General features: G+C 34.5%; 1 protein-coding gene across 1 annotated transcript in view; it reads right to left on the reverse strand.

Moving 5' to 3' along the window:
- Positions 1-24,256, reverse strand: part of CNOT4 (CCR4-NOT transcription complex subunit 4) — a 207,758-nt gene that overhangs the window by 67,753 nt on the left and 115,749 nt on the right. The window contains 5 exon segments of the mRNA XM_001367499.3: positions 16,177-16,301; positions 18,442-18,567; positions 19,374-19,475; positions 20,462-20,548; positions 23,110-23,307. Coding sequence (XP_001367536.2) covers positions 16,177-16,301; positions 18,442-18,567; positions 19,374-19,475; positions 20,462-20,548; positions 23,110-23,307 — 638 coding nt within the window.

A 24,256-nucleotide genomic window follows, 5' to 3' on the forward strand; every position in this document is an offset into this window, starting at 1 on the left:
ATTTTATTTATGCACCACTATCTAACCACTTCCCTTTTGATGCACATCTACTTTATTTTCATTTCTTTGCTGTCAAAAAAGTGATGCTTTAAATATTTTGGTGTATAAGGGATCTTATACACTATCCTTTTATAGGACCATATGTCTAACTTCAGAGTTATTTTTTTAATATCATCAGCAAAAACCAAACAGGCCTAACAGTGGCCCGCCAACTACAATTCAACACACTACATACATTTTACTAGTTTTAATTGTATTAATAAAAAGTTACAGTAACTATTGCATTTATCATTAATAAGGTATGATATCATTACCTAAAACAAACTGAGACTTGCAGTGAATTCAAAGGACAAGATAATGTAGTTATATTGGAGTGAAAGAACAAACAAAAATATGTTAGAGGCAAATGGACCAAAAAATTGCAAGACAAAGGCAAGGTAAAAGTTTTGGTTCTATTTATTTTATTATAAAGTGATTTGTGGTCTGTAAGATGCAACAAAAATAGTTCATAGGAATTTGAAATACAAAAGAAGGTAATAGTTAAGAGTTCCTAGAGGATATCAGTATTTCCTCGCCAGAGCCTGCACTATAAAGTACTAAAAGAACTGACAAATATAAACCCTGAGCTTCTGTCAGTGAAATTTTATAAAATTAACGGAAAGATTCTACAATACTGGAGAAGGCAAATGTTCTGACTTTCAAGAACAAAACAAAAAGAGAAGAGTCTAAAAACCACTGGCAAGTAAGCTTGATTTTTATTTCTGGAATATATAAAAGGGGAAGTTTGTGAACATTTAGAAAGGGAAATCTATCATTAAGAGCCAGCATAACTATATCAAGAACAAGTCATTTTCAATTCTGAGGGACTTATGAGAAAGAACATTATCCACATCTAGAGAAAGAACTGTGGGAATAGAAACACAGAAGAAAAACAACTGCTTGATCACATGAGTCAATGGGGATATGATTGGGGATGTAGACTCTAATGCAAATATTAATAATATGGAAATAGGTCTTGATCAATGATACATGTAAAACCCAATTGAATTGCTCATAGGTTATGGGAGAGGGAGGGAGGGAAAAAACATGAATCATGTAACTATGGAAAAATATTCTAAATTAATTAAAGTTTAGAAAAAAGCAAAAAAGAACAAGTCACTTAAAACTAACCTCATTTCCCCTTCTTGATAAGATAATTAGAAAGGAGATCATGTGAATACTTTGGATACAGCTTATATAAGATTTTTAATTTTTTTTTTACGTTTTTAAAAATATATTCTTTTAATACATCATAAAAGCTCTGGTATACTTCAAATTGAATCCCCAACAATGAAGAAACTGAAGTTAATTTTAAAAAACAATAGTAATAGTATCTGAGAGTACTTGGCACCTCATATTTCTAGTGTATTTTCATTTGTTAAGAGGATGAATAAGTGTATGAATTTGTAACTTAATACCAACACTGTCAAATGTACTTGTTAAATTTTGTTCCTGTTTCAAATTCTCTTCATGTTTTAAAATTTTTTAAATTAAAACTTAAAAAAAAAATCAATTTTATTAATTGTTCTACTACCTCCCCATAAGGAAACTAAAAATAGAAACCCTGAAAAGCAAAGTTTTTCAATGTGAATTGCACAGTATGTATGGTCACATATATATTGCACATTATTCATGTGCCAAAAAAAAAAAGGATGTCTCTTCCTGCATTTTAAGTTCACCTCTCTGGCAGAGAGTAGAATGCTTTCTTCTTCATTCTTTGGGAATTATTGTCGTATTGGTCAAAGTTCTAACATCTTTCAAAGTTGTTATTCTCTATAATGTTATAAGTATATAAATTATTCTTCTGGTTCTGCTCATATTATTCCCTATCAGTTCACAGAGGTCTTCCCCGTTTCCTCTAAAACTGAACATTTCATTATTTCCTATGGCACAATAATATTCAATTCATTCATACACTATAATTTGTTCAGCCACCCTACAAGAAGAGTACACCTGTCTCCCCTAGTTTCTAATTTCAGGCTACCACAAAAAGTTACTATAAGTATTTTCATTCATAAAGAGCCTTTCCCTCTTTAGTTTCTAAGGGGGTACAGATCTCAAGGTGGTATAGTTAGGTCAAAAGGGTAAGTATAATTTGATAACTCTGTGGAGATGGTTCCAATTTGCTTTCGAGAATAGTTGTCCAAGGAATTGAGCAAGGAAAACTCCACTGCCAGAGCCATATCAGACCTTTTCTTTCACAGATTCCACTCGCTCCTGTCCCCAAAACATTAATCTTTTTCCTTTTTGTCATCTTACCAAGTGGATAGGTGTGAGAGAGAACCTAAAAATTATCTTAATATGCATCTCTCAATTAGTTATTTAGAACATTCATTCCCATATGATTGTTGATAGCTTTCACCTCCTTTGAAAACTATCTCCATATCTCTTGACCATTTTATCTACTCACTTCTTATATATCTTGGATGTGAGACGTTTAGCAAAGAAACATGTTGGGGGCAGCATGCTGGCTCAGTGGAATGGGTGCCAGGCCTAGAGATGAGAGTAATGATTCTAAAACAGAAAATGAGGGGAAAGAGAGACAAGGGAGGGAGAGAGGGGGAGAGCGGGGAAGGTGGTAGAGGGGGAGAGAGAGAGAGACTGGGGGGGGCGGGGGGGGGACACAGGGCCAGGGCGAGAGAAACTTGTTGCAAAGATTTTCCCTGAGTTTCCTATTACACTTCTAATTTTTATTGGTCAAAAAAACTGTTCATCTGATCTTATGTAAGCCTCTCAATCATTTCTTTAGTCACATTCTATTTGGGTCTAAGGAAAAACAGGTATGCAATTGTGCCAGTGGTGGAGCTACCCCCTTCCTGAATTCCTTGGACAGCACTTCTGGAAAGCAATTTGGAACTATACCCAATTTGGATCTATCTGATGCAGTATTAAATAAATTTTTAACATTGTAACCATATCCTATATCTTCGTACTTTTGGGGAAATCTTTACATTCAATGTTCTTTATGTAACAATACAAGTCCAATACACATATTACAATTACTATGCCATTCCTCAATCAATAAATACTAAGTTTAATAAAAAATAATACTAAGATGAATACTTTACCAAAAGTTACTTTGTAATATTTCTTGAAGAATGTCCAATTATATTCTAAAAATGGCTGGATAAAAATCACAGTTCCATTAGCTATTAATTAGATTGTCTGCTTCACAGTATTTCTGCCAAGTGAACAGGCAAAAACAGAAACTGAGGGATCTAAAACACTGTTTTGAACTCAAATTTCCACCAAAATGTTATGTGGTTGAATATGGTTTATTATCCAGGACTCTGTTAGTAAGATTTAGAAAAACCTGGTCTGCAATGTGAATTTCCTTCTCATTACTATTTCTCAATTCTGTTGGTCAAGTTTAAATTTATGCAGTACCAGTTAATTTTGATAAATTTATCACTATAGAGTGGGCAATCTGGTAGTAACATTCCCCATCATTCCTACATTCCAACTCCACCTCTCTCCATTATTTTCCTAGGCCTTCCTCAGGTTTGGTTTTCTGTATGATTTTTCTCATTATTTTACCCAATCTACAGTTATCTTTTTGTACTTAAATGTCATATATTTGAATCTATAGATCAATTTGGATAGTAAGCTCATTTTTATTTAAACAGACAAACTTATTAAGAACACTAAATCTCTTATTTTACTGAGATCTTCCTTTCTTGCTGTGAAAATATCTGGAGGCAAATCTTGGTAGATTGGTCCTAAGTCACATAACAAATTTTATTATTTGCTGAAGTTTTGTTTCTCTCTTTTTGGCTCTTTATCACAGTTATTAAGTTAATAAATTGGTGCTAGTATCTAGGGGAATTTATCTCATATCCTGCAACTGCCAATCAATATTGCGTTGATTCTCTAGGGTTTTGTAACAATCACTCACAAGAAGATAACATTTTCTATTTCTAAAAAGTTTTTGTTGAATGAGGATTATTTATTCCTTAAATGTCTGATGCAATTATCTTGTACATTTTTCTGGACTTGGAGTAGTTTTGTTTTTTTCCCACACAAGTTCATGTAAGGCCTGGCTTATTTCTCTTTTTTAGGACCTTCATACTATTTTGTTAATTTTAAGATTTTATATTTAGGAGTTATTTATTACCCTGGTTTTGTCACAGAACGGGATATATTATTTTAGTGAATTTGTTGTCCCATATATGCAGTACAACCCTGTGCCTTCTAGATCTTCTGCAATTTTTGTCTATGTCCTTTCGAAAATCCTCAACAGGGAATCCAAGATCCACTCAATGTAGACATTCCCCTAAATCTATTAACATTATACTGGTAACAATACACCATTGGGCTTCGATTATCCTTTCCTCTTTTTGTATAACTATATCTATTGCATTTCTATTTCTACATTTCTTTGATAACACCTTTAACAGTGCTTCTCCTGCATTGTTCTTCCTGAAAACATGCTGCAGGCTGACAACCCATGAGTCTCTCCATTTCCCTTTGGGTATTTTTAAACTTTAATTCTTCAGAAATTTCGTATTTCATTATTTATAGCTATGCAAAATCAGTGAAAGAATAGTGTCAAAAATAGCCATTGTTTCAAAGAGAAGTTTGGAGTCACTAAAGAGAACATGTTTTCTCAAATGGAATCCATCATACGTTCTTCCAGTTACAATCCAACTTAAATGAACATGGTCATTGATGATCATATTTACTTATTTTTTCTCCCTAAATTATAAGACCTCCCTTTTTATTTTTGAAGGTACTTGTTTTGGGGGAAGAGATTTTGGCTTTGATCACTACCATTAAAAATTAGTTAATAACGTGACAGCAAAGTAATAAATGTTGGAGGGGATGTGTCAAAATTGGGACATTAATGCATTGCTGGTGGAGTTATGAATCGGTACAACCATCCTGGTTGGCAATTTGGAACTATGCCCAGAGGGTTTTAAAAGACTGTCTGACCTTTGATCCAGCCATACCGTTGTTGGGTTTATACCCCAAAGAGATCAAAGGAAAAAGACTTGTACAAAAATATTTATAGCTGTGCTCTTTGTGGTGGCAAAATTGGAAAATGAGGGGATGTCCTGGATTGGGAAATGGCTAAACAAATTATGATATCTATTGGTGATGGAAAACTATTGTGCTCAAAGAAATAATGATCTGGAGGAATTGCATGTGAACTGGAACAACCTCCAGGAATTGATGCAGAAAGGAGCAGAACCAGGAGAACTATGTACATAGAGATTATACACTGTGGCACAATCTAATGTAATGAACTTCTCTACTAAAAGCAATGCAATTATCCAGGACAATTCTGAGGGACTTTATGAAAAAAAAATGCTATCCACATCCAGAGAAAGAACTGTGGGAGTAGAAACACAGAACAAAAACTGCTTGATTACATGGTTTGTTGGATATAAACTCTAAACAATCACTCTAGTGCAAATATTAATAATATGGAAATAGGTCTTGATCAATGACACATGTAAAACGCAGTGGAATTTCTCATTGGCTATAGGAGGGGGGTGGGAAGAGGAGAGAGAAAGAACATGAATCATGTAACCATGGAAATATACTCTTAATAAATTAATTTTTTGGAGAGACTCAAAAATAAAAAAATTAAAAATAGCTAAAAAGCTTACCAATGATATTTTTTAAAAGTCAAGACTATTACTTTTTAAAAAATCAACTTGTTTTATTAGTTTGATTTTATTTTAAAATTCTAGTCCCTAAAAAAACATGAGAAAAAAAGAGGGACAATATATTTCAACACATCATAAGTAAAGTTGTCCAGATCTATATAACCACAGAATAAGAAAAAAATAAAAAGAATAATACATCCTACTAAAAAGAATCCCACAAGGTAAAGTCCTAAGAATGTCATAGTCAAAATACTGAGCTCCCACATAAAGGAAAAAATACTGCAAGCACCCAGAAAGAAGTTCATGTACAAGGAACATGACAAGATCATATAAGACCTGGCATACTTACAATACAGGAGACCTTAGAATTCAATATTCCAAAAGTAAAAATATATAGGCTTACAAAAATGTCCTACAATGCAGAGTACAGTCCTAGCAGGAGGCTGGGGGAAGATCTTTAATAAAACAGATGATTTTCAAGCACTTTTGACTAAAATAAATATAAACCAAGAATGAGAAAGAACTTTGAAAAGCAAATATGAATCCAGAAAAACCCAGCAAGTAAAATTCATTTAGAAGAATCTGTATGATGATGCAGTGCTAACCTTCTTAAATGGGGAGAAGAAACAGGTCTGCCTCCACAGCCTTGAAGTCCTCAAAAAATACTGAGAGAAAAAATAAGACAAACATAAGATCTGGGGAAGAACTGATTCTGTTTTAATGATTTGAAGAGGGGAAAAAGAAGGAAAGGCAAAAGGCAAAATATAGTAGCGGAGAAAGAAAGGGGTAGAACTTGCTATTTCTTATAACTGTAGTGTGAGAAAGTATATAAAAATGAAGGAATGAATAGGTGGTGTGGGTATGAGATATGCCTCACTTATCTGAAATGAACATATGATATGGAACACACATACATGTTCTGGTGTAGAAATACATCACACTCAACAAGCCAAGTAGGGATAGGAAGGACCTAAGAAGGAGAATAATACTGGGAAGGGAAGAGTAACAACTAACCAAACTTATAGATCCTCAACTGGGAAATGGCAAAACAAATAAATTAACAGAATGGACTATTATTGCACTGTAAGAAAAGATAAAAGAAATCATTTCAGAGAATTGGGTGACATGATCTAACATAGAGGGAAGTGAGCAGATTCAAGAGAACAATCTATACAAAACTAAAACACTGAAAAGAAAAAACAAATTCGAAAGACAAGAATTCTGATCAAAGCAATGAACAACCATGTCTCTGTAGATCTCCCATCTATACTGAAGCATGTTACCCTCCTTCTGACATGTGACTAACAGAAGGTATAAAGAAATATATTTTGGGGCAATGGTCACAATGTGTCTTCATTTTGCTTGACTATGATTAATGGTTACAAGAAAGTTTTCCCCCCTTCCTTTCTCTCGTTTTGTAGAATTGAGGAAACTTGAGAATAGTAAATGAGTGATGCATCCTCCCAAAAAGGGGACCACTCCAACACTTATTTAAGTACACAAATACAGAAGGAGACACAGACATGAGGAACAGTTTTGAAATTAATGTATAGAATTTATTGCATTTTTTAAAAGTTGTGTGAAGATTGCCAGTCTCATATATAATATTTTTATGACTATGAAAATTATTTTAATTGGTATTTAAGTTCAGAATAAAACAATTAATATTAAATGAATCTTAAAAGATGAAACTTTTATAGCTAAGTGTCATGTGCCTGAGGCTTTCTGATGTAATAAAAGTCAAAGTTGCCATTTCCTATGAAGCAGATAACAACAACAATGATGGCATTTAAATAGCATGTTATAAAGTTTGCAAAACATTACAGTGTCTCATACATACCATTCCTATAAGATAGGTAATATTATATTAATTTTATAGATTAGGCTGAGAAGGTTGAATGACTGCCCATGGTCATGCAGCTCAGAGACATCTGAGGCAGGATTTAAACCTGGGCCTTCCTGACTCCATGACAAATATTTTGTATACAGTGCTACCCAGCTAAACCAAAGTATGTATAAAAATTAAATGAACAAATAAAAAAACCCAAACACTAATGTTGCTCATCTTATCTTCTGCTATTTAGACATCTGAACAATTGGGTCTACTAATTGCTCTTTACAATAAAGGTTTCAGTAAATCTTACAGAAAAAGCAAAATCTTGCAGTAGTCAGAGCAATAAACTTGAGTACCACTTGGGTTCTATTCCTGGCACTGACACTTAAAATGCAGGTGATGACCCATTACGAATTATAACCTGTTTCCTCACCTGTAAAAAAGGCAACAGCAATGCTCTATTTATAAATAATATATATTATTTATATATATAAATAATAACATTTATATTATTATTATGTATTGTATATAAATATATATTTATATTATATATATAAATAAATGAAATGAAATAATAAAAAATAAATTTAAAAAAAGCAATGTCTACTTATAAGTGTTATGAGAATCAAAGAAGATAATGTATGAAAAAATGTGTTATAGTAATGTAAGGTATTGATAATTCAACTGTTGAAATATTTAAGTGTTCTTTTCAAGTTTCTCGGGGTATTATTTCTTCAGTCTTCCCTTTCAACCTGGCAACAAGCAGTTATAAGAAAGGAAGAAACATTTAATGACACAACAAAAGCACAGAGGCTGTAAGTAAACAATATAAAAGGCTTATAGGGAACTACCTAGACAACCTCCAGCAACTTTTTTAAAGGGAGAAAAGTAACCCTTGCTTTATCTACCTCACAAGACTGGAGTGAAGCTCAGAAGAGATGTTGGCAGAAGCAGTGTGTAAAGAAAGGCCATACAATATCACCTTTAAACAACTAATGTTCAGATATGAAGATACTTATATCTAAATCATTATCTATGATGCTAAATTTAATTTTAACTACTTATTAGCACTATCTTCTGGAGGGTCTCTTGGGTACTAGACTATTCTTTTGTAAGGTTTGCCTTCCATTAACTGTACAGATCTTGTTGTGTGCCTATTTCTCCCAAAGCCAGTAACCCCAATGACTTTACTGCTTCTGCCACCATCACTCCCTCAGTCACTCAGGCTCAAAACTTTGAATTCCTTGTAGATTCATTCTTTTCCTTCAATTATCCCTTACCTGTCCACAAAGTCCTGCTAACTTTTCTTTTAAAAGGTGGTTCATACTTACCCCTTCCTCTCTATTCCCACCACCACAACCATCCTTGAAACAAGGCTTTCTTACCTAAATTTAGATTAATAGTCTCCTCTCTGGCCTTCACACTGTGCCCTTTGTTCAATCTGAAAATATATATTCTTTTAACTCTGCCGTCTAAGTATGACTGGTACCCATATATCAAACTCCTCCACATAGGTCCTCTATGATTTAGGCTCAGCAACCCTATAATCTATTTAACACAAACTTTTTTGTCTCATTAGTCCTATCTTCTTATTGATCTATGAAGGCATTAGCCTCATTCCTACATGTTACTCAAGCTATATTCACCTAATCACTTGTTTTTCACATGGTACGTCCTCCCTTCTTCCTTTAAGTTATCTAAATCCTGCTAGTAACTTTCAAGACCAAGTGCAAGTTCCACTTTCTCCACAAACTGCTCTAGTCTTCACTGTTCTCCCTCACCTCTAAACTAGTTATATTTAGAACCTATGCAATTTGACATTTATTTTGTCTTATACTGTTGACTATTCTTCCTATTACCACATATGTTCAAGGCTAAACTGTCTCAAATTTTCATATCCCCTCCCAAAATATGAACAGTGTTAGACAAGTAAATGGACAGATACTGGGGGAGGGGGAGGGAAGATTATATGGCAGAAAAGATGACAGGATGGAAAAATGAAAGATGATTGAGACTTAACATTTATCAATTTAATCATGATTTACTGAAATATTACTATCAGCAATATATACTAAATAAAAAGATAATATATAGTCCCTGTCCTTATGAATCTCAAACTCTCTGGTGACAAACAAAATACACATCCAAAACTGAGGGTAGCAAGGGAAGAGCAAAAGAATGCTTCTGTTCAAAACTAATGCCACTGTGAACTACTCCTACAACAGTTTTTAAACTGAAACTACACCCACAGACATCCACATACCCCATCCTTCTCTTCCTCCTCGTCCTTCTCCTCCATCATGGGTCAGAGCTGGCTATAATAAAGCAGAGCTCTGAGACAATAAATGGATGAATAGAAAAAAGGTCCCCCAGAATATATCTATTTTTGTTTTGTTTTTCTTTTCTTGTACTAACAAGTTATGGCTCTCTATCTGGGATACTAATGGTTCCATTTCATCTATACAGTCATATGTCTATTATAGTAAAGCTAAGAATTCCAGTGAAAAAGCTAACCATAGAGGCAGCTAGGTGGCTCAGGGGATTGAAAGCCAGGCCCAGAGATGGGAGGTCCTGGGTTCAAATTTGGCCTCAGATTCTTCCTAGCTATTTGACCTTGAGCAAATCTCTTAACCCCCACTGCCTAGCCCTTACTGTTCTTCTGCTTTGGAACCAATACACAGTATCGATTCTAAGAATGAAGGTAATGGTTTGGAAAAAAAGAGGAAAGAGGAAAGAGGAAAGAGGAAAGAGGAAAGAGGAAAGAGGAAAGAGGAAAGAGGAAAGAGGAAAGAGGAAAGAGGAAAGAGGAAAGAGGAAAGAGGAAAGAGGAAAGAGGAAAGAGGAAAGAGGAAAGAGGAGAGGAGAGGAGAGGAGAGGAGAGGAGAGGAGAGGAGAGGAGAGGAGAGGAGAGGAGAGGAGAGGAGAGGAGAGGAGAGGAGAGGAGAGGAGAGGAGAGGAGAGGAGAGGAGAGGAGAAAACCTAATGGTAGGGGCAGCTAGGAAGAACTGTAGATAGAGCACTAGGTTTGAAGTCAGATGAATCTGGGATCAAATTTGGCCTTAAATACTTCCTAGCTGTGTGACCCTGGGCAAGTCACTTAACCCTGATTGCCTAGCTTTTTTGGGAGGAGGGGGGACAGAGAAACACAGAAAGATAAAGAGAGACAGAGAGAAAAAAGAAATGAAAATCTAATGACGAGACTTATGGCAAAGAAAGGAACAAAGGAAGACTGCTAAGCTCTCATTTATGTGTTACAGAAAAAAAAGAAATTCATCAGATTAAATAATTATCGATAAATATAATAAGAACTCCTAAGGCTTCTTCTACCATATAACTTCATAAAAAAAAATGTGGCAAAAACTGGCGGACAAAAGGAAAGAGAACTGCCTGCACAACTAGTAGCAGAAAAAGCAAAGAAGCACAGTCTCCCAGTATAATCAAAGACACATGTAGCCCACAGGGTTCTATGGTAAGAGGCTACAAAAGGAGAGGAAAATCCCTGAAGAAAGTCCCAGGGAAGTCAGAGAGCTTCAAGGAGGGTGAAAGTCCTATGGAGAGAACCTGGGAAACTATGGGAAGTACTGTGTGACAGAGGTCAGCCTCTTAGGGCCAAGGAACTCATGGCCTCTCCAGAACACTGTGTTCTGGTATGTCACAAGACAACAGGAAGCACGGCATTCTGAACTCAAAGATCCAAGAGAAGCAGGATCCTTAGAGAAAGAGATCAATGCAAAAATTCATAGACCTAAAAAGAGACAAACAACTCACTCAAAAGTAAAATCATAGGGTGGAACCTTGTTCTGGCACAAAGCCTAAGAAGTCTCAAAGGAGTTAAAAGAATAAATAACTGAAAATAAACAAGAGTAAACTTTATCCAAGTAGTGGATTCCATGAAAATGGAAGGGAGGGAGGGAGGAAGGGAGGAAGGGAGGAAGGGAGGAAGGGAGGAAGGGAGGAAGGGAGGAAGGGAGGAAGGGAGGAAGGGAGGAAGGAAGGAAGGAAGGAAGGAAGGAAGGAAGGAAGGAAGGAAGGAAGGAAGGAAGGAAGGAAGGAAGGAAGGAAGGAAGGAAGGAAGGAAGGAAGGAAGGAAGGAAGGAAGGAAGGAAGGAAGGAAGGAAGGAAGGAAGGAAGGAAGGAAGGAAGGAAGGAAGGAAGGAAGGAAGGAAGGAAGGAAGGAAGGAAGGAAGGAAGGAAGGAATTTTAGTCAAAATAGCCACTTAAAGAGAAGAGCAAACCAGTTTCTTTATATCTGCTAAAGAACAATCAAGTTACAATTTTAAAAAATTATGATTAAGAAATTAAGAAACCCCCAAAATACAGAAGAAAGCAAGCCAGGTTCCCCTCACAACCAAAGACATTTATAGCCTACAACACTGTTTGTCTCAGGTAAGGATTCTCCCAATAAAGCATTAGTGTAGTCAGAAAGCTCAACAGTAGACAGAAATCAACAAGGTGGTCAGCAATAAGCTTGGAGCTATGTAACATGTAAGTACAGACAAGGTCGAGTCCAGACTAGGTCCAGGGTTTCTCAAGTGCCCTAACACTGCATGAAAAGGCACCAAGAACCCTAACAAGGAATCTGAACCTGAAAAATCCAAGCAGTTATAACCTCAAGAAGTCAGCACAAGGACTCAAAGCAAGATCAAGCAAGGATTACTGCCTTACCCAAGAAAACAAAAGGGGAGAACCTAGCCTTGGCACAAAGTCTCAATTAGAAATAAAGGTCTGAAATAAGTAAATAAATAAATGTGATTCAATATCAAAAAAGCCTGTTAATCTAACAGATAACTGTAGGCATAGATTCAACGGATAAAATGATTTTTCACCAGGACTACCTGAATGACTACCTAGAAGAAATAACAGATTTTCTTTTTTAAAAGGGAGAAAAGCTCTAAAAGAAAAAAGAGAATAGGTGACTTTAGAAAAGAAAATGGGGTATCCTTAACCAAGAATATCGTCTCTAAAAATCTATAACAGACCAAGCAAATCAATGACTCCAGAAACAGAAATAGAACAAAATCACGGCTAAAAAAGAAAAAGTAAGCTATAAGATATCATAAAACAAATGTCTTAGAAAACAGGTCAAGGAGATGTTTTTTAAATCATTGGATTCCCTAAAAACCATTTTAAAAAATCACTGAATGCTATATTTCAAAAAATTAGAAGTGAAATTGCCCAGATCTATTAGAGTCAGATTTAGAGAATCTACCAAACATTTCATGAAAGGAATCCTAAAAGAGAAGTCTCAGCCATATCAACCAAAATCCTGAGCTCCCATATCAAGGGGGGGGGGAAATACTGCAAGCACTCAGAAACAAGCAATTCAAAAAGCAAAGAACTACACTAAGCATCAAACAAGATGTAGCAGCTTCTATTAAAAATCAGAGGAGATCTTGGAGTACCATATTCCAAAAAAAGGCAAAAGATACAGGCTTGTAACAAAGAATAACTTATCCTGAAAATTGAGTATACTCTATGGGGGAAAATGGGAAATTAACAAAAGGTCTTCAAACATTTCTGATGAAAAGATTCAAGCTTCCAGGAGAGGGGAGGGAAAAATCGTGAATCATGTAACCATGGAAAAATAGTCTAAATAAATAATTTGTTGAAAAAGGTTAAAACTAGGAATATTTTGAAATATAAACACAAGATTTCAGAGAAAGGTAAGATGTAATGCTAATATTCAAATAAGGGAGAATGAACAAGTGTCCCCTCAAAAGTTTAAAGTTTTCAAAAGGTAATAAGAGGTTTAAAAAAATAAAAACAGAAGTCCTATGGGTGAAATGTTTTGTTCTGGAGATTTAAAGAAGGAAAAAGAAGGGAGTGTAGTAGAAGAAATATAATATTATAGAGAGAGGAAGGTGAAATTTGCTAATTTTTATAATTATGCTGAATAAGATAAGCATACAAACAAGTGAAGTGGTGATAGGGGAACAGACATCAAATGGACCTCACTTGAAATGGAAAAAGAAAAGCTGAAAACACACACATAATACACACATGCACAGAGTTGGGTGCTGAAAAGCATCAAATTCAATAGAGGAACAAGCTTGGGACAGAGATTTGAGAGAAAAACTAAAAACGGGGGGTGGAGGGTGGGGGGTGGGGTGTTGGATGACAAAACAAGCTTCCTGATCCTGAATGAGGGATAAATGAAGGGAGAGGGAAGGAATGAGGAAGAATCAGACAATAATGGCGTTCCTATCAAATGAGAAATGAGTATTGAATTAATGTTACAGAATATTTTTATGCCAAAAGAAATGATGAAAGAGATGATGTGAGCAAATCCTAGGTAACAAAGTGAACTCAGCAAAAACAGGAGAACAATTTATACAGTGACAACATCATAAGAAAAACAACTTCAAAAGACTTAAAAACTCTAATGCAATAACAACCATTTCTCCAGAGGACCTATGATGAAGCAGGTTGCCCTCTTCCTGACTGAAAGGTGGTAGACACAAGGTACAGAAAGAGATACATATTTTTGTATGTGGCCACTGTGTAGATTCAGTTTGTTTAATTATGCTTACTTATTACAAGGGTTTTTCTCTCTTTCATTCACCCAATTTTTAATTGAAGGGATTTTGGGAAAAGGGTGGTCAATAAAAATAATGCCCTCTCCCAAGAGGGCCATTATAAACATTTTTTACAATGAACAGAAGAGAACAGAAGGAAGTTCAGAAGGAAGCACAGACAAGCAGGACAGTTTTGAAAGTAACGAGTGGAATTTATTATATACTTTTTTTTTTAAAGCAAGCTGTATGAAATGGAGATTCACTGTTTCATATACAATCCTCTTTTCATTTTCTGCTGTCTATATTGAAATGTTCTTTTGGGGGTGTTTAAATTCAGAATAAAAAAATAAAATTATTTTTTAAAAAGTCTAATGGTAGATTGTCACAGTGGGGTTCCCACACAGATGATATCCCTGATTCCTAACTTAGATAATTCATAGCAGGAACAATCAGCAGCAGATGGATCACAGGATCAGGGCAGCAGTGTAGAGAGGCACATCATGAAGCTGCGGTGATATTTCCCTGTCCTGATATGATCACAGGTTGGGCCAGAAGTAGATGTCATTTAGAAGCAGCATCAAGGAAGAAAGTGCTACAGAAGAAAATCCATTTTGTCAGTCTTACTGACAATTGTGACAACATTCACTCACCTGATTCCCGGTTTTTTATTACTCAAAGCAATTTAAGCTTATCACTAGTCAATAATTAAGTATCAAACTACAAAGCTATATTTTCAATATGTAATAAATATGTATACAAATTCTAAGCTAGAAGTTCATAATTTGAATTAAGATGGAATTACAAAATTATGCAAAAATCCAATGCAAATAGATGCTCATATAAATTATAAGGAAACATCTAGAGGGGAGAAACCTTTTTATACTCATTTCATTCTAAGTGCTGCAGGTGGCAATATTTATAAAAAAGCAGTAATAATACATGTTTAATATATTTTTTAAATAGGGAAGGGAAGAGAAGAGGAAGGTAAAAAGGAGGAAAAGGTCAAAAGGAGAAAAATTTATCCATTCCGCATATTATTCTTGGACTTATTTTTATTCATTTGATATAAATATAAATTTTCATAATTACAATATAGTATGTATGTTCTATCCTGAGATCTATAATACATAGCAACACTAGGTTGACACTATTGCATTAACTTTTAATATCCAAAGATAATAACAACAATTATTTCATAATCTAACTTAAAAGTACAAGAAAAGTATTCTGATAACCCATGTGTTGGTCAGAGATATAGCCGAACAAAGGCTTTCACATTATAATATATATTTGGACACTGAAATGTAAACATTTTAAACTCTGGCAACATGTATGAAAAAAGTATCCTTGAATTACAGGAAATTTTACTTATTTAAAATGAAGACTAACAGAATTTTGAAGTGATATACCTGATAAAATATGGTACAAACCTGACTACTCAAACTCAAGATATTTTAGGCTACAGTACAATCCAAAGAAAGGTCTTATAGATTAATGCTATTTTTTTGATGATCCAAAGCCAGAGGTATATACCAAAATAAAATGAATGTCATCCAAGTCACAGAAAATTCTACTGGTTTGTTTAAACACTGAAGTTATACAAATCCACCTAGAACCCTGTGATAAAAACAATATTTTCCTAAGGCAAATGATATTGTGAAACAAAGTCTCCTTATCCAAGTTCTACAGATTCCAAAGAATAAATCCTTGAAATTTTTATACATACATATATGTGTATATGTATCCATACACAAACACATATATAGAGTGGAAAACTGTGATATATATGGGGGGGAGAAATATCTATAGATATAAAAATATATCACTGTTTTCCACTTGCTCTCTTCTAAAGTTCAATCTTTTCCATAGTTTTCAATTCTTCTGATTGGATAAAGGAGAAAGCCTCAACTTGGTGCTAATCATATTCTGAACACCTGTCAATCTTCCTTTTAATAAAGAAGTTGATACTGCACACCAGCCAGTAAGAGGGAGGGGCTGTAGTGGCAGGACGTAGTAAGACCATCACATATTTGAAACAGCCAATCCTAAATCAGCAAATCAGGAAGGTTTCTTGAATAGTTAAGGAATTCTGCATGGAAAGGACAAATGTTAGGCCTGTCACAAAGTGCTGTGGCTTAAAAAGCATAGAATAAAAAGCAGGTACTTAGGCATATACCTCTGCAGTGGTGTCACTTTGTTCTTATTCTTGTCAACGGAACCCGTAGATAGCTGAAGAAAATTGGGGTTTAATTTATATAATTCTTGAAGTAGCTTCTGTTCATACTCTTGGTGTTTACCCGCCTGGTGGAAAAAGAAAAAAAAACTGCAATGGCATTCACATATTAGCTGCTATGAAATACTCAAATCTCTCCCCTGGAAGCTTAAAGACACCAATGATACAAAATGAAAAAGTATTCTTCCAACCAAAGATAAACTGATTAACTTTCTAGATTGAGGTGATCTCTCTTTAATCAAATGTGTGTGTGTGTGTGTGTGTGTGTGTGTGTGTGTGTGTGTGTGTGTGTGTGTGTGTGTGTGTACACTCACACTACATAGCAAAGTAGTTAAGGCACAACAAAGGAGATATTAATTTGTTTGGAAAACATTCAATATATAGACAATAACACTCAAAGTCAGGAAATCAAGTCTAGGCATTTTTAAAATCCAAGTTCTTTAAGATAAGAATAAAAAGCATTCTTCTCCAACCGCCTAATTCTTTGTTTAGTATTTTTTTTCATATATTTAACAAGCATTAATCAGCACCAAACTAATTGCAAGATCAAGTAAAATTTTATTGAATAGACCTTCATTCTCTCATCCGCTCTAAGTTTTGAAGTTACAGATAAAAAGTATTTTAAACTCTGATAGTGTGATTAAATTCACCCAAGAAAGCACAAAATTTGGGAATAGCAGAGGAAGATGAGCATAAAGAGAAGGGAATATGTGAAGAGAATTTAACTCAGACAATCAGAGACATATAGTAAAAAGTCATAACACTCATTTTACTATTTATATACACAGCATGAATGGAAATAAAGGATATTTTAAATATTTTGTGTAAAGTTGATTAATGCTTCTTTTTGTTCAGTCTGATAATGGTATGGTCTAATAAACAGTTGGGCAAAAACTAAGGAAAGATAATGCCACTTACTTGACTACGGTTACATATATATCTATTTTTTTTTTTGCAATTATTTTCTGTTCTGAGGTCCCTTGAGTCACACACATAATACTTTCATTCACATTTTCTCGTTTATACTATTTAGAATACAATATTGAATTTCCTTTCATGAGATATAGAAAAATCTCTCCAAATCTGTTATGATTGCTTATAATTTGCTATTCCATATTAAGGAAATATGTTAACAAGAAAAATACTTCTGGACTTATGTTTATACAACTACAAACTGTAAAAAGTTTAAAAGCTTAGCATATTTCCAATTCACAAGGAAAATTATTTCATACTCTTTTCCTCTAAACGGTTGTTGAAAACTGGTTATCAAAAGATTGCAAAAGATGCAGCCCATATAATTACATGTTAAATTTCATTACCAATTGGAATGGATAAAATATATTTTTTAAAAAGGCTTCAAATGAGCAAATTAACTTAAGTCAAATGGTGTGTTTATCTTATGATGCAAAATTGAGATGACAGTGGGTCTTCATTGGATGGCATCCAAGAAAACTTGCCCCTATACTTAGTGCTTGTTTCTAACATTGTGAAATAAGGACCTCATTTTAATATTGCTTCTAGATCCCAAAGACAATATAAAAAGGAGATTGTAGGGATTTAAACTATAGCAATTACAAACTCAAAGAAGGTAAATTTTTCACAATGAAAATTAGCAATGCACTCTTCATTCTAATTAGACTTGCTCTAGGTTGATGTGAAGAATGAAAGGTAGCAATGAATGCCCCCCACCTTCTAAAAGAGAAGTATTCCTGCAAAAGTCCACAGCCACAAATCTGAAGTCCTCATCTACAATAGGGAAGTACAGCATTATATTTTGATATAATCCTCATGTAATATGATGTCTTTTCAACATTTTCACTTCTAAAGAATATTTATACTATAAATTGAAAGGAGACAGGAGAGGAGGAAAAGTGAAAGAACATAGGACATTAAGCCTTCAATTCACTCTTTCACAAGTTACTAATTCAATGAACACCTGAAGAGAGAGCATAACTCTCTAAAACATTATTATTTCCCTATATTAATGGGATATATTTTCTAAAATACCATGTAAAAAACACAGACAAGAGAAAACTTAACTGATGGTCATGACATCCTATTTATATTACATTTTGTTGATATCATTACTCTGAGCATAATAAATCTTTTTTTTTAAGCTCTCCACTTTTGAAGGAAATAATTTTACAAAAAAATTAAAACTAAGTGTTCCTCTCTCTGCAAAGCTGGCAATTCATACTGCTTTACTACCTGCATTTCCTCTTTTGTGAAGCTAGCTGCTTCATCCCCCAATTCATGTAGATACATGCAGTCGGGTTTTGGACATTGCATATTCTTTAGGAAGTAACTGCAGTATTTTGTTGTACCTAGAGAAGCCTGCCAAAAAAGAAGGAAAAAAAAGGTGAAGATAACAAAAATATTACTTGCCTTCAAAAAGGAGAATAATACACATTGAGAAACATATGCCAGGGCATGATATTTCAGAAAGCATTCTCTAAGAAATATGATTTGAGAGAAAACTAATGAATTCTGTGTGCAAACAAGTATAATTTTCTCACTTCATTTTTCTTGATTTAAAAAAAAACATAGCTAATATGGAAATATGTTTTGCAGGATTTCACATGTATAATTGCTATCATACTGATTGTCCTCTCAGTGGGTAGGGAAGGGGTGGACAGAGGAAAAGATTTTGGAAATAAAAATATAAAAAAGAAAAGAATGCTAAAAAATTGTAAGTTTTTAAAAAGATTTGGCTTATATTTATTCTAACAAAAAGAAAACTATAGAATTTAGCAGCTGCATAAGTAGATGAACTTTCTCATGTACTAAAGTTAATCAGTTACAATAGACACATTGCCTTAAAACTTGGTTTATGAAATCTGTCAAGTAGATAAACTATTACTTAAAGTTGATAAGTCATGTCCAACTCTCCATGACCCATTTGGGATTTCTTGGCAAAGAGATTGCCTTTTCTTTCTCCAACTCATTTTACAGACAAAGAAACAGAGGTAAACAGGGTTAAGTAATATGCTCAGGATCATTCAGCTAATGTCTAAGGCTGGATTTGAACTGAGGACCTCCTGACTCCAGGCCCAGCATTCTATCCAGTGTGCCACCTAGCTGTCCCTGATAAATTATATTTTGATCCAAAAAAATTGGTCATCAAAAAGAAATTATATTACCTTAAGTGTTCTGCCATCTACTACTACATTGTTGACACACTGTATGGCTCTGAGAGCATCTTCTGACCGGATGTAGGTGACGTAAGCACTGGCGCTTGGACCCTAAAGTGAAAACATTCCACCCCACTGTCATAAATATTACAAGACAGTAACCAAAAAAAGGTTCTATTACAATAATAAGTAATTTAGAACAACATATCTGAAAAACTTTCAATGATAAATGTGATTTTCAGCCAAAAGAAAGTTAAGAGCTCATTTGAAAGCAACCTTCTAAGAAGTTAATGGAGTCAGAAACTAGAGATGAGTAACCTAAAGCCCAGAAAAGTTAAATGATTTGTCTACGGCCACACAGAAAGCAAAGTTAGGATATGAACCTGGAGCATTCCATTCCAAATCTAGCACTGTTTCCTATATATCACATGACCTCTTCTTTTTAATATCATATGCCTACCTTAAAAAAGACTATGCTCTACATAGAAATCTGAGATAATAGCATTTGATCTGGAAAAAATAAATTAAGTTCAGAGGTCTTGATTTTTAAAGTATGAAATAAATTTTAAAATAGAATAAAAATTCCTTTTATGACATCATTCAGATTATATTTCCAATCCTCCCTCCTCTCATATAACCATATGAAATAAAAACAGATATGGCACAGTAAAGTCTTACCTTAAAGAAAAAAATTAAGGTTATCTGCCTAATAGCAATACTATTAAAATAACTACTAAATTTTTAATGTTAGAAGACTGTGCTACTTGGAAGAAGTATTCAAAACTAATTTCAATAAAAAGATTGAATTCCCATCTCTAAATCTTTTTCTCATCCTCTAAATTGCATTAGTAAAGAAAACAGGAAATCTTTGTGGGTCCCATTATAAATAAAAATAATTTCCTACAGTATACCATCAGAGGGTGCTATTCTACTAGCATTTCTTAGCCAAAAGATACATTTCATTCATTCCCAAACCAATAATACAAAAGAGAAATAAATTTTAATAAGGAACTATCTCTTTTTGAGGACAGAACATCTAGTAGCCTATGTCATGCTGTGCAAAAAAAATAGTAATAAAAATCCTTATAGTTAGTTACCTGTGAGCCTGCATATGATGTGCTATTATTGATGACAACTTTATGTATTTTACCAAACTTCCCAAAATATTCTGGTCTTTTTAAAACCTACAGGGAAAAAAAAAGAAGATATAAGCTGGGGGTTTTATTCACCCATAAATTTCATCTTTATTAAAAAGGGGATAGAAGTAAAAAAAAAATGAATGTAATTTTATTCACTTGTAAAACTAAAAATTAATGAGTAAAAAGTTTAAATCAAAACACTGTCAAACCCATGTCAAAAGTTACCAATTATCCAAAATGATTTTTATCAAAAATCATATGGAAAAATTGCTGTTGCCAAGGAATAATGATTTTAAAGGAGAAATTATTTGATTTGTTTAGTTTTTTAATCTTTATTTTTGCCAAGAGACCCTGGTAAAGAGAGTCAAGTACTAACTATAGAAACATAAATCTTAGAACAAATGGCATCCAGCAAGTTAGATTGATAATGTTAAAGGAAATATGTTCTTATAATAAGCCAGCTCTCATACCAACAGGATAATGCAGTATATCTAAAGGTGGTATCATAAGAACTAGACACATTTCTATCCATCTGTGGTCATTTCTTCAATAGCCACCTTGGTATAATGTACATATCCTCTCCTACCCAAACAAGAATCCCCTCTATACCAAACTCAATTAAATAGCCTTTCCTTAATGTTCTCCAGCAAGGAAGAATGTCTGTCAGGAATTTTTTTTCTTTATAACAAGCCTAAATCTGTCTGTGGCAAGACCAACAAAACTTTAACTTCTGTGATGCCTTCATAATGTATATCGTTATGGATATGTGCCCTTTCATATATATGGATATGGTTTGGGGTCTTGGAATTAGGTAAATATAAGTGCTATCTATCATTCTAAGGGCTGTAAACAAAACAATACTGTTTGATATTATGTGTATGTGTATGTACACACACACTACACAAACACACACACACACACACACACATACACACACACACACACACACACCAACATGAATAATAAGGTCTTTAATCCCTTGCTAGGATATGTCTATAGGGAGTTTTACTACATTCCACTTTTGTTCTCTCATCTTCCTTCAACTAATTACTGCACTCAAAGATCCCAAAGCGCAAATCTAGAAGCAAAGGTAGCACAGACCACATCTTGCTCCACTAAACACCATGCTGAAATTGCAGAAAAGGAGGTAGAATATCTTTATATACTTTGCCTAAAACAAAAAGAAACAGTGGGAAGCCATCTTTAGAGCTGCCATACTACCATCTCTACTGGGACACAGATTTAAAGAATTGCAGCAATCCACTCCCCTCTCCAGCCTTCTTGAGGCCTCAACTGGATGTAGAAAATATCCTTAAGTAAATCATTGGTTTAGACATCTATCTTCTATATATTCCTCTCTCTCTAGGATGGATGCAGATTTACCACATTTATAATCGTTCATTTGAAGAAGCATGTGCTGTCAAATCAAGGAACTAAAACAGAGAAGAGAAACTGATCAAATATTCTTATTTTTAATTTCATCAAACTCAAGGAAACTGTCATTCCATATACTGCAGTAAGAAGCCCTAATTTACGGCATCTTTGCAAGTTACAGCAAACAGTTCTGGTTCTGCAGAAGAAATCTAATCTCTCTACCAGAAGGGCAGCTCTCATTGTCCCTTAAATTTCTCTACTTCAAGCTAAATGTTGTTAGTTCCTTTGTCCAATCCTCCCTTTCTGGAAAGGATTTGAATCCCTTCACCTTGCTGGTAGCTTTACTCCAGGTGCTCTTCAGCTTACTGATCCTAAAACATAGTGGCCAAATCAATATACTACACCAGCTGTAATTTAATTAGGACAAAGTATAGGAGGGTAACTTTTACCTCAAGACAGTCCTATGTGCCAGGCACTGTGCCAAGCACTTTACAATTATTATCTCATTTGACCCATATAACAACCTTGGGAATTAGGTGCTATTATTTCCCCCATTTTACAGATATGGAAACTGAGGCAGAGGCGAAGTGACTTGCCCAGGGCCACACAGCTAGTAAGTGTCTGAGGCCAGATTTGAATTCAGGGCTTCCTGGCTCCAGATGCAGCACTTTATCCACTATGCCACCTGCAAGGGTAATAGAACTGAGAGAACTATGTCAGGGGAAGAAGGGAAAAGTATTAAAGGTTCTTAGGGATTTATTCCTAACAGTAAGATAAAGAAAAGGAAGCAACATGAGGGACAATTCTGCAGGGAATATTATTTCTTTAAGCAGTTCTTCCTACCTTCACTACCATGAACAGGTAGAAGATGGAGTAAAAATTAACAGTGATTCCAGATACATTCAATATTGAAAAGCTACAATTTTAAGTAGGTTAATATAACAGAAATGCTGCTATTAACTGACATTAATTCTTGTTATAGAAAAATAAGGGGTCAGGGTATATAGGAGGAGGTGGAAAAGCAAGTGCTACCTCACTGTACCTTCCTTAAAAAGGTGGCTCTAGAACTGGATTCTCTGTAATTTAATCAGGTTCTCTATCAATTAAAGATTTTTGCCTATTTACTAAACAAATATCTAAACAATGAACACTCCATAGTTTGTCTAAGGTTAAAAGTGTGACTAACATAAGAAATGAGTCTTTGGAGGGGAAAGGGCCTATAAATTGCTTACCTCTGGGTCTGCTAAACGCTGGGAGAGTCCTACCACAAAAACGAGGTTCTTTTGTACAACACGTACACTGGCCAAGTGTTTGCGATTCTCTGATATCTTCTGTTTCCTTTCATTCTGCTTCTGTTTTTTCTCATTCTTTATCCTTTGCAGTTCTTCTTGGGAAAGTGGTTTATACACTGCTGGGTCTTCTGGATATGGCTTTAATCATGATGCAAATATGGCGGTTAACACAAATGCAACTTGGAATAGGATAAAGTTAAAGGAGCCAATGTTTACTTACTTTTTACAAAACTATTTCTGAAACTGCCTGGACAGACAGCTCTTTTAACTTATGCTTCAGGGGAAAAAAAATAACACCCACCTTTGGTATCCTCAGGTAGTTTCCTTTGCTCAATACTTTTAACAACAACAAAAAGCTTAAAAGAAATAGTAACCAGATCTCTTTAATTTACAAGACTGTATTGTTACAGTTTTTAATGACATTAAGGACAGATTCATACAGGATCTTTTGTCTAAATGTTTTAATAAATTTATATCTTGGATATTCCATCAGCTACATGATTTAAGGAAAACCGGGCAAGTTTTCAATTCATACTTCTAATGAATGGTAGGGCTAGCAGTGGTCAACAAGTTGGCCAGCTTGCCATTAGTTTTATAACGTTGGGCAAGTCACTTAACTTCTAGACTTTAGTTTCTTCAATTCTAAAATGAAGGGATTTGAACTAGATGATATCTAAAGTTCCTTTCAACTTCAAGGACAAAGTGGAAGATTAATAAAAGCAATTTTTAGGCACTTACTAAATCCCATTATGTGTCAAGCATTCTACTCAGTACTATGAATACAAATACAAAAATGAGATGGTACTACTGAGGAGATACATATACAAAAGAAATAGAGGATGTACACAAAATAAAATAAGAGAGTGATAGGTATAGGGGAAGGGGAGAAGTAAGTTTTGCTTAGTAGGAGTTCTAAGAAATGAGAGGAGGTCAGCTGAGGATTGAGAAATAGCCTGTGGAAAGGCATGGAAATGGGACATGGAATATCTTATACAGGAAATAGCAAGTAGGCCAGTCTGGCAACAAAGTCAGTCAATAAACATTTATTAAACCCCTACTATGTGCAGTCCCTGTGCTAAGCACAGAC

Source organism: Monodelphis domestica, chromosome 5, assembly GCF_027887165.1.
Source record: "Monodelphis domestica isolate mMonDom1 chromosome 5, mMonDom1.pri, whole genome shotgun sequence".
Taxonomy (NCBI): Eukaryota; Metazoa; Chordata; class Mammalia; order Didelphimorphia; family Didelphidae; genus Monodelphis; species Monodelphis domestica.